Source organism: Stigmatopora argus, chromosome 6 (genome assembly GCF_051989625.1).
Source record: "Stigmatopora argus isolate UIUO_Sarg chromosome 6, RoL_Sarg_1.0, whole genome shotgun sequence".
NCBI classification, from domain to species: Eukaryota; Metazoa; Chordata; class Actinopteri; order Syngnathiformes; family Syngnathidae; genus Stigmatopora; species Stigmatopora argus.
The window spans coordinates 2,952,620-2,964,333 of record NC_135392.1 but is presented as its reverse complement, the minus strand read 5'-3'; the positions used below and the strand labels follow the sequence as shown (position 1 = coordinate 2,964,333).

Sequence of the window (11,714 nt, the reverse complement as noted above, 5' to 3'; positions counted from 1 at the left end):
TATGATGTACCTGCACATCCTATAGTTCCTTGCCATAAAAACATACAACTCACTTGAACTGACTCAATTTGTCAGTTACGTCATCTTCCAATTTGTAAGGTCATCGAGTTGACCGATTTTGTGGCTATGTCATATTTGGTTGACATGAATGTGCCTTTGAATGCCAATTTGCAAGGGAACCTGGACAAATTCATTGTCAAGCCATCATTCATGATTGTTCATTAACATGAATATGTATATGTACAGGTGGTTAGCGCTTTGGGCTCACAGCTATGGGGTCCTGGGTTCAAATCCAGGTCGGTCCAGGTGGAGTTTGCATGTTCTCCCCCAGGGCCTGCGTGGGTTTTCTCCGGGTACTCCGGTTTCCTCCCACATTCCAAAAACATGCATGCTAGGCTAGCTGGCTAACACTAAAATGCCCCTAGGTGTGAGTGTGCATGGTTTGTCTGTCTCCTTTTGCCCTGCGATTGGCTGGTAACCAATTCAGGGTGTTCCCCGCCACAGCTGGGATAGGCTCTGGCACCCCCCACGACCCTAATGAGCTTAAAGTGGTTCAGAAAATGACATGAGATGTATATGTTCATTATTTACTGTTCCTTTATTAAATCAAATCAGAATTGTGTTCAATATATTGGAGGGCATCGATCGAATGTATGCTATTTTTTAAAATTTATTTTATTTATTTTTGCGTCTGTTGATATTAAAGCTTTCTTTGTTCTGAGGAATTTGAATAACTTGTGAACATGCCATCATTACAACAAGGCAAGGTAAACAGCCAAGCTTTTGTCATTTTAAGATTTAAGTAAAGAGCAAGTTATTCATAACATGCATAGTAAAAATATTTTGGACGTTTTACATTCTGTTCCCTTAAGTCATATGTGTCAAAGTGGCGGCCCGGGGGCCAAATCTGGCCCGCCGCATCATTTTGTGTGGCCCGGGAGAGTAAAACATGAGTGCCGACTTTCTGTTTTAGGATCAAATTAAAATGAAGAGTATAGATGTATATTAAATTTCCTGATTTTACCCCTTTTAAATCAATAATTGCAATTTTTTAATCCATTTTTTTGTGATTTTAGTTCAAAAATCATTTTGTAAAATCTAAAAATATATTTTAAAAAGCTAAAATAAACATTGTTTTAGATCTATAAAAGATGAATATTCAGGGCTTTTAATCCAGTTATTTTAATCCATTAATTAAAAAAAATCTAAATATATCTAAAATGGTCCTCCGGCCCACGTGAAATCAAGTTGACGTTAAAGCGGCCCGTGAACCAACCCGAGTCTGACACCTAAGATTACAATTGATTACACATATTTTCCATGCAGTCAGAACTGGGGTTTTAATTCTTAAGTAAACATGCAACACAAAGTCAGAATTTTTTTTCTTTATAAGAATACATCTTAACCAGTTACTACTGTGTTGTGCATCTCCGATAGCTGCAAGTCTTTAGATTGATCACTAGATGACAGTAGTTTACCAACTATGCATTCAATTTTATTCAACATTATGTCCCGCAGCAAGAAATATTGCAATGATGACCTCTGACCTGTTTAAGATAAAAGGGAAAAAAAGCCCTGAAAGAACATTTTACAATTTACGCATTCTTGAGTTTCCCAAAATTGCACTATGACCTTTGTAATGACCCAATGACCTCAAAATGTAATCCATGTCTGCTACTTTGATTCAAAAAAATGATTCATTAATCATAATTCTTTAGTTATCTTGAGCACAATCATGCAGACAAAAACAAACAAACATCTTTCACGTCATCACCTCAAAATTAAATCACCTCTTTTTCATATTACAAAAATATCCTGCAAATTTGCTAATAATCCGTTAATTCCGTCTTGATTTATACTGAACACAAACATTTTTGCACGGCAACACGCTCGTAACATAACATAAAAAAATTAAATGAACTTGGATTACGATGCAGACACACTCAAAAATAAATTTAATCTAACCTTACACTAAACTTAATTCTAATTTTGTTTTAAATTTAAAAAAATGCTCCAAATTTTACTCATATCTCAAATTACTCGTATGTCCGGGCACTCGTATGTCAAGGTACCACTGTACATAAGAAAATAAGTTGGAAAACAGGCAACAATACATTTAATCTAACTTTACACTAAACTTAATTCTAATTCTGTTTTAAATTTAAAAAAATATTTGCTCCAAATTTTACTCGTATCTCAAATTACTCATATGTCGGGGCACTCGTATGTCGAGGTACCACTGTACATAAGAATATAGGTTGGAGAACAGGCAACCACGGGGTTAAATTCCCCTACGTTTGCCACCCGGATGCAGTCGCTCACCGGCGCCGAATCGTTAAATCCCATCCTCATCCCCGCAAAGCCTGACGTGCGACCATTCCGTCCAATCCCGCCTCGGAATTTCTCCCAACTCGCCCAATCGGGCATCCACAGTAGGCGGGGCCTCTGCTTCCCCGCTCCCATCGATTCATCCTTCCTTCCAACAGCCTCTTTTGTCCTCCCAAAGAAACAGTGTCACATAAAAGAATATTCAAAACGCCAATTTGTCCTCGTAAGCCATCGGAAAAAGCCAACGGATTTCCGCGGCGGCTAACGGTTTGGATCCTGCGAGAAAATGTCTCCTTTTCATTGTAAACAGGCGCCGTGGGACCCTCGTTGCTAATGGGAGGAGGGGCAGACATTGAAAGAAATGTCGCCTCTCTCCAATGACAACTCAAGCATGTCACACACTCCAGGTATGTACGCACTTGGTAAAAAAAGAGGTCATGACCCTTCACAGCAGGACGTTGCATGCTGACAACTGATTGGTTTTCATTGGTCGATTTGTTTCGCACGCATATTGATAACTATAAGGAAAAAAAATACATGGATCGGATAACGAAAAGTCATGTTATGCTGTGCAATGGTGATTAAAAGTGAGTGGGATGTGTGTCAAGACTTGCAGGCGGTGGGTATTAATAGAGCTTAGGTGTGGGAGGCGGCCTGTCAGTTTGGCATTTAAAAAGCACATTTCCTCTACAGTTACAGTTTGGGCGTTGCGTACTCTCAAGATTTACATCAGAATTTCATTCTGAGCCCTTCTGCTGCCCACATCCTGAGTTTGACACCGAGCAACCACATCCTCATTGGCACTACAATATACTTACCGTATTTTCTAGCATAAACCCCGTATTTGTCGCTAAAAAAATGATGACTGGATCGAGGGTACGGCTTTTATGCGCACAAGTTAGGCTTGAAATGCAGGAAACTGCAAGGTGACAAAGGTGAAACACCATAACACAGTGGCGGTCCGTGGATTTTCTAATGACGCCTTCAGCAAAAACTATTTTATGGCTATAAAATCTCTACTGCAGCTACAGCTGTGACACATAAAAAATAATCAATATCAACCTCATACAATTGAAATATTATTTAGGAATATAGCCATATTTTACTCACCAAAAATTTCTTTTTACCTGTACACAATATCCATCCTCCTTCCTAGCAGCATTTAATGATTAAACACAAATGCTGGAGCTTTTCAGACATTACAACCGGGCCGGGGGGTGATTTTCCCGGGAAAAGACAGCGATGGACGTCAATGGCGAAACGGCAAAAATTGCACTAAAATGGGGTAAAATCCACTTCCTAGCAGCATTTAGTGATTAAATACAAACACTGGAGCTTAAATACAAACACTGGAGCTTTTCAGATATCAGAACTTGGCCCACAATTGAAATATAATTTAGGAATATAGCCATATTTTACTCACCAAAAATCCTTTTTACCTGTACACAATATCCATCCTCCTTTCTTCCTTCCTTCTTTTCTATCGCCATCGAAGCTAATGCTGAAAGTCGAGCCTGTCCTGTTGTATTTCTGGCATAGTCCGTATTGAAAATGGCTTTAAATCAACACAAGTATTCATGGACAAAATATAATATATGATTCAGATATTTCTTAGGCCAGCAGAGAAGGCCTTGAGGGCCCTGACGGCACACCACTGCCATAACATAAGACAATGCGGTTGATACGGTCATTTGTTTCAATATAGAGAAAAGGTAAACAGATAAAACGCTTAACAAACATTTTGATGTCAATGAATGAAATTCAAGAAAAGAAAAAAACGCACTTACTTGTGCCTGCCATTGCTTGCTTATCGCCCATCTTACCTTGGGATGACAAACTAGACCGCAACAGACACACTTCCAATAGTTGTTAAGACTGATCCAAGGTCGATCATTAAAATATCAGCCTTGTTACCTGCGTAATGTGAACCTCATGTTATTATTGCACCCAGAGACTTGGTGAAAACAAGACCGCTACGGACAAACTTCCTGGTTGTACTGCTCACCTGACTTCCATTTTGAATTTGTCTACGTGCTGGCAACACCTTTTAGGCATGTGCAATCTAGCAATCAATTTATACAGTGTTTCAGAAATACCATGTGCGATGATTTTTATAAAGATTTTCCCTTAAAAATAACACATTTGTACTCCCTATTAAAACCATGAATATGGAGATGAAAATGGTGAATCAGGGGGCGTCTTATACGAGAGAAATTGTCAAATTCAACCATTTTAAGGCAATTTTAAGGGTACGGCTTATACGTGGAAGTGGCTTATATGCGAGAAAATACAGTATTACATGTGTCAAAATCAAGGTCATGCTTACTCAGTACATTCCGGCTATTCAATTGTTTGTTGTGTTCCAACTTATCTTCAAGATCACAAGACCGGGGCATCTTCAGTTCTCTTCTGAAGACAACGACATAAGCGATGAGCCAAGGCAAACAATATAAATCCGTTTTCACAACGTCCACTTGAAAGAGCTGACCATGGCCCTGCCTGATACCAAAACAATGTCAACTTTACCGCTCCTAAACACCACCACCACCACCACCGTCGTTCCTCTGCTGGCCTCCACGAGCACAATAAAGGACAATGCCACGTCGAGGACGACACTCACGACTGTTAGCATCCCGGCTAACGAGAGCAGCTTCTACAACACCACCGCTTTCTCGGAGGGGGTGATGGAGGGCTCTGGGATGGGAATGGTGCTCTTGCCTTTTGGCGTTATCACTGTCCTGGGCCTGGCGCTTGCTTTAGTAAGCTATTACATTTTTAATAATTAGTCTTGCACTCCAACTGATATGGCAAACCAAATACCTTGAGATATGAGCTTAATGCGTTCCGGGATCGAGCTCGTATGTCAATTTACTTGTGTCTTAAATCAAAATTTCCCATAGAAATGAACTTTAAATACAAATTAATTCATTTCCACCCTATGAAAAAACACCAAAACAGGATATTACAATGTAAAAACATATTTTTATTGCTTCTAATTCACCACCTACTCACAAAGTAACAATTATCTATCTAGTGGTTATGATCTTTAATACTAAAATGTGACATTATTCCGTACAGACTTGATGTCTCGTAACATAACATAAACTTTAAATTGAACTTAAATGAACTTAGATTACTATACACACTTAAAAATAAGCTTTAATCTTACTTTACACTAAATTTAAACCTTCTTGTGCAATAACCGAGGCAAAGATGTTATTTTATTCCACCGCGGCTTTCGAGTAGGCAGACAATTCGCATTAAAATATATATATTTTTAAGTGTTATCGAACGACATGAAATATCGGGGTACAAATGGTATCGCTGCATAACTAATTGTGTTTATAATGTTCAAAATTTCTCCTTCATAGATGCTGTATGTTCGGAAAAGGAAGCGGTACGTCTGATACAAATTTAAATTATTCTTCGCGTATTCCATATTTAATTGTTTTGGGGTGTTTTGTTAGTTTGGAGAAGCTGAGGCATCAACTCATGCCCATGTACAGCTTTGACCCGGCCGAAGAACAAGACGACCTGCTGGAACAGGAACTACTGGACCACGGCCGGGACGGCGCACTGGCCGGTCCCAATGCCAAGGTGAGCATTTTTTTAACAAAAAAAAAATCGAATAATCTATCATTAAGACAAAAAAACAATGACTTTGACACATCAATGCACAGTATGTCTCCACAGTATCATTTTGTGCTTTATAATTTATTGCCCAACACATTGTTTCCTTAAATTTACATTTGACTTTGCATGTTTTTTTTATTGTTTATTTCTTTTATAAAGTTTTGACTATGGCATGATGGTCAAAAGGCAAGCATGGTAAGATATTGTGCCTCATTCCAGTAAAATCTGTTACCCAGCTGTCCAAAATCATTCTTCATCAACTCCTCTCATCTCATTTTCTGAACTGCATTATCCTCACTAGGTTCGCAGGGGGTGCTGGAGCCTATCCCAGCTGACTTGGGGCCAGAGGCGGTTGACACCCTGAATTGGTGGCCAGCCAATCGCAGGGCACATGTAGACAAACAACCATTCACGCTCACACTCATACCTATGGGGCATTTTAGCGTTAGCTAGCTAGCCTAGCATGCATGTTTGTGGAATGTGGGAGGAAACCGGAGTACCCAGAGGAAACCCACACATGCAAACTCCACATAGATGGACATGACCTGGATTTGAACCCAGGGCCCCATAGCTACGACGCCAACACACTAACCACTCATCCACCGATCCACCATTCTTCATCATTTCTATGATAGATTGTATCACCCAAATCTCCTGACATTTTTTTACCTTTTTCAACCGATCCAGCAAACACTAGCAGTTGTGAACTTCCGCCTCTGAACCTCTCAGCCAATCATCTTAAAGCTTGGCTATTATACGAACAAAATTGCGATCACAACGCTATCTAAAACTATGCTACGTAGGCATCTGTGTGTCTTGTATGTGTCATCATTTATCTTCAACCTACATAAGGGAATAAAGATGAAAATTAGCCCTCCGCTATAATCTTACATATTTACATATACATGTTCATTAACATGAATATAAATATGTTCATTAATATGTGCAGTCCTTTATTAATTAAATCAAACTCCAACTCATTCATATCAATCACTTTCATTTGCTCTAAATAGAATGGAGAGGCCATATTATTATTTTTTTAAATGATGGATCATCTTTTGCAGACTTTACGAACATCGCAAGGGACCACCCAGAGACCCAGTCGCCTGGTCTTCACAGACGTAGCCAAAGCTCTAAATGCTTAAGGGAAAGCTCTTTTATTTGTTCTTCCACTTTGTGGATCTCCTCAGATGAAAAAAAGAGTGTTTTTGGCAAAAATAAGGTTACATCGCTAAGGATTTGAACTGGTTTCATGTGCATGCCAAGCATCACGTTCACCCACTTTTATCACTAGGCACACAAATACCATCACTTTGTGTAACTGTTGTCAAATAATTTCTCTTTTATTGTAATTTTGTGTCTTTAAAGGAACCTTTTTGTGTTTTCCTCGCGGAATTATTGGGGAATTGTTACGTTATTAGACATTAAAATTATTCCAATCCCTTTGAAAGTTTTCAGAGTTGTTACTTTATTGATGGATGAATACAGATATCAGACAAATAATATGTTTTTTGGACTCATTAGGTATCATAAAAATGGTGAGAAAAAGATTAGCAAAGATTTTGTGACACACTTATGAGTTATGGTAGATCAAATTACATATAAAATAAAACATTCATGACTGAAAAGTAATGTTTTTGTCAACCTAAATTGAGTTGCAACGGTTGAACCATCTGTTTAGCTATTAGCTATTATGTTAGCCGCTAACAATAGCAATACTTGTTACATGGCCATGTACAAATAACGTCAAAACTAATGCTTTTTGGATAACGACTAATAAGCAAGTGACTTTGCAGACAATTTAACAGCCAAAATGTTGAAATTTTGATTTGATTAGCGGCTAATGTTAGCATCGTGGTTAAAATTCTGTTTAGATTGTAAATCAGACAAAGAGTCACTGAATTTAATCTGCTTTTCAGAAAAAAAGTACAGGTTCTTTCAAAGGAAAAAAACATTTAGTAGTTTTGTTATGTATATTTGCTGAAGCTATTTTATTAAGTTGCCTGTTTAAAAAACAAACAAATTAAAAAGATGTATTTCCTGATCTTCCCCTTTTTAAATCAATAATTGCAATTTTTTATCCATTTTTTCTTTTGGTGTTTTTAGGTCAAAAAGCATTTTGTAAAATCTAAAAATAAATATGTAAAAATATTTTCGGTTTTCGACTTTAATATTGAATATAATTTAAAAAAATGTTTCCATTTGAAATGAAAAACAAATGATTATTAGATGTTTTCCCTTACTAAGAAAAAAAGTTTTCAAAGTGGCGGCCCGGGGGCCAAATCTGGCCCGCCGCATCATTTTGTGTGGCCCGGGAAAGTAAATCATGAGTGCCGACTTTCTGTTTTAGGATCAACTTAAAATGAAGAGTATAGATATATATTAAATTTCCTGATTTTCCCCCTTTTAAATCAATAATTGTCATTTTTTAATCAATTTTTCTGTGTTTTTAGTTCAAAAATCATTTTGTAAAATCTAAAAATATATTTAAAAAAAGCTAAAATAAACATTGTTTTAGATCTATAAAAAACTGAATATTCAGGGCTTTTAATCCAGTTCTTTTAATCCATTTATTAAAAAAAAAATCTAAATATTTTATCTAAAATGGTCCGGCCCACATGAGATCTGGTCACCATGAATGTGGCCCGCCAACCAAACTGGGTTTGACACCCCTTGTTTAGACCAAACCTCTAGGTAGGGTGATTTGTCATTTTCCTCGCCGATTTAGGCTTTACTGGCTTTCTTCTTGAGACGGAGACCGGTCCCCTTCCCCCGAGCGCACCTGGAGAAAACAAAGGTCACGTGACCACACCGCCAAACGGCGAATCGACACGAGAAATCCGCGCGAATGACTTGGTAGTTTCGTCGAGAGTCAGTTATGTCAGGAAACCGAGGCAGCCGGATGAAAACCAAGCTGAACTCGGTCCATCGAGTCATTCTTCCTCTTTACACGCATTCGAGGCTGAAAAAAGAAGGTCGTCTCTCTCAACGGTTTCGCTTCTTCAAGCGTTTTGGCGGATGTCTTGGATTGACTGATTTGGCGACCTGTCGCTTTTGGGTTGTGCAATTTCTGGTTCATTCACAAAATGAATAAGGACGTTTTTTTTCGGACTGAAAACGCGGCAGTGAATATTCAAACTGACTTTTGTATTTTTGTATTTTTTTCGTCGTTGCGGTTATCTGGTCTGCCTCGCATTTGAGAAATTTTGTTCGAATCCGAGGATCGTCTTGTACGTTTTTTTCTTCTCAAGCAATCTCACCTTTTGTTCTTCACTTCCTTTTTCAACCACTTTCTGCAGCTGGAAAAAGAATCAGACGTAACGTGGTGGTTTAAAAAGACGGGTAGGAATCAGATTATGCCGTTTGTCCGTCATACCCATTTTCTCGGTCGCCCTCGAGGTCGTCTTTTTCCGGCCGGCGGCTCGATTTCCTTCCAAAGACAAAAAAAAACTGAAAGTTACTTTAAAAATGAAGGATTTTAAAGTGCATTTATTAATTAATTTTCCCTTCCGCTTATCCATCACAAGGATCGTTGGGGTGCTGGAGCCTATCCCAGATAACTTTTGGGTACTACCAAATATTCAGAATAGTTGCCAGCCAATCACAAACAACCATTCACGCGTAAATATTGTAAATTTACTAGAACAGGAATAAAAAAGTACACCCCAGATGGGACTCGAACCCACAATCCCTGGCTTAGGAGGCCAGTGCCTTATCCATTAGGCCACTGGGGCCTGACAAATATGATTAATAATGCTGTTATGATTAAAGACATATTCATCAGAGTGCCTTTGTGTCATCAGAGGAGTACCCGGAAAAATCGATATAGGGCAGATATGATTAACACTTGACCACCATGCCAATTTAAGTGGGAACATTGTAAAATTAGACACCCCAGATGGGACTCGAACCCACAATCCCTGGCTTAGGAGGCCAGTGCCTTATCCATTAGGCCACTAGGGCCAGATACATATTAAAATATGAATATATCAAAGGCATATTCATCAGAGTGACAGTTTTTGGGTCATCATAAATTCTCCATTTGTCATCCATTATCAATAAAATTCATTTAAATTGAAATTTAGCAAAATTTTACGTATTTTTCTGCAAAAAAATTGCACCAACATTTTGCAATTTCTTCACGTTACCATCCAGGAATTCGTAAGTTTTGCGCCGTCTTAAAATATTGCCTGTTCAGTGAGTAACGATACACTAATTGGCTCAATCAAGTAGTTAAGCCACGAGCCAATCAAATTGATCGAAATGCAACCATGATCAAGTGACAAACATTTTTTTCCACAGCAAAATAAAACCTAACCTTAAGGGTAGTTTTAGGCCCTTTGTTCTTGCTGCCTTTGGGTCTTCCCCTTGGTCGCTTTGGAGTCGGTGGTCCAACAGGTGCCTGCACAGAAACATGACTAATAACTTAAATCTAAATTTAAATATGTTATTTTTTGAATCAAGGCTGTCCTACCAGATGCTGCTTGCGTGGGCGACCTCGACCCTTGCGCTGCTGAGGCTCAACCCCCGACTGTGGGCTGCTGCCCCGGGGAGAAGACGACTCGTTGGGACCACTACTACTCATGTTTTGGGAGTGTGGGCATCGAAACTGGGCTTGCTGGGAACAAAAGCAAAGAAAAACATGCAAAAAAAGCACAAAGATAACACATAATTTTACATTAAATGGTAACAGTGCATACATACATCCATTTTTATTTTTTCCCCCCTTATTGTATATATATATTTTTTAGAATTCTATATAGAGTATTTTTTAATTTGCAGTTTAAATAAATAAATATATAAATTAATCAATATATACAATTTACTGATTAAATGATTGACCCCGCCCCCAATAGAGAAATCAATGAATTCATTATTTTATTTGAAACTATGTTGTGGCCCATCTCAAAATACATGCAAAACAAATTATACAATGTCAATTGGGGGCCGCAATTGGCCCTGGCCCAACAAGTTTGACACCCCTATCCTATATAAATGCAATTAAAAAATAAAATTAAAACCATCAATCGTCCAAGAAAAAGAGAAGATACAGTAAAAAAAATACAAAATCTAATACCAGCACATATAAAAATGAACAAATACAATGAAAACTCGAACCAAAGACTGACATAATTTCTCCCAATTGGACTTGACCACAACATCCAATGAAACAACACAAAAAAGTCATTTTCAAATAACAACCTCATGCCAAAAACCTCAAATTTCAAGACATTTTTCTCGATCAAACCAGCTAGAAATTGCCTAAAATTGGAGGATCACTATAAAAATCCCATAAAAGTGCACTCCAGTAGGCAAGCAGGGGGTCTTTTCAACTTACCACAATTGTCTTTGCAGCTTCACCTGTTGGATGCTGGCACCACACTAACAAAAAAATATATTTAAAAAAAAATCTGTAACGTGTTTGATGCCCTCTCACTTAAAACATGACACGAATAGAATCCAATCAAAGTCTTTCTTATCCAGAAAAACCCTGTGTCCTCTTGTATGGTATGGCATGCTTTCTCAATTAAAGCATGTTAGCGCCTACAGGGAGCGTGGCCAAAAGACAACCACGCCCCCAAATGGCTGTGTGGCCACCCAGTTGAGTTCTATAGCAAGGGTCCGAAACTTAATTCACCCATTTGTGTGAGTGGGGGCCACATCAAGTTGTATAGTCCACAAAACCCTAAAAAAGTTTTAAGTATCTTTTATGGGGCCATAGTCTGCAAAAATTTATATATTTTTTTGCATAC

At 38.2% G+C, this 11,714-nt stretch overlaps 2 protein-coding genes and 2 non-coding genes across 4 annotated transcripts; 1 reads left to right on the top strand and 3 right to left on the bottom strand.

Moving 5' to 3' along the window:
- The first annotated feature begins 2,420 nt into the window (after positions 1–2,420).
- Positions 2,421–7,405, top strand: c6h3orf18 (chromosome 6 C3orf18 homolog). The gene is made up of 5 exons (XM_077604089.1): positions 2,421–2,735; positions 4,707–5,087; positions 5,700–5,725; positions 5,796–5,925; positions 7,026–7,405. The coding sequence occupies exons 2-5, from the start codon at positions 4,818–4,820 to the stop codon at positions 7,104–7,106; spliced, it is 507 nt and encodes a 168-aa protein (XP_077460215.1). The 5' UTR covers positions 2,421–2,735; positions 4,707–4,817; the 3' UTR covers positions 7,107–7,405.
- A 955-nt stretch (positions 7,406–8,360) lies between these two features.
- LOC144076027 (high mobility group protein HMG-I/HMG-Y) lies at positions 8,361–11,483 on the bottom strand. Its single transcript, XM_077603555.1, has 6 exons — positions 11,300–11,483; positions 10,436–10,579; positions 10,280–10,363; positions 9,338–9,391; positions 9,222–9,260; positions 8,361–8,743 (listed from the first exon to the last, which is right to left on the bottom strand). Exons 2-6 carry the CDS (start codon positions 10,544–10,546, stop codon positions 8,693–8,695), a joined length of 339 nt encoding a protein of 112 aa, XP_077459681.1. The 5' UTR covers positions 10,547–10,579; positions 11,300–11,483; the 3' UTR covers positions 8,361–8,692.
- trnar-ccu (transfer RNA arginine (anticodon CCU)) lies at positions 9,623–9,695 on the bottom strand. The gene has a single exon. It is a non-coding gene; the product is annotated as a tRNA-Arg (tRNA).
- trnar-ccu (transfer RNA arginine (anticodon CCU)) lies at positions 9,852–9,924 on the bottom strand. The gene has a single exon. It is a non-coding gene; the product is annotated as a tRNA-Arg (tRNA).
- Positions 11,484–11,714: the final 231 nt, after the last annotated feature.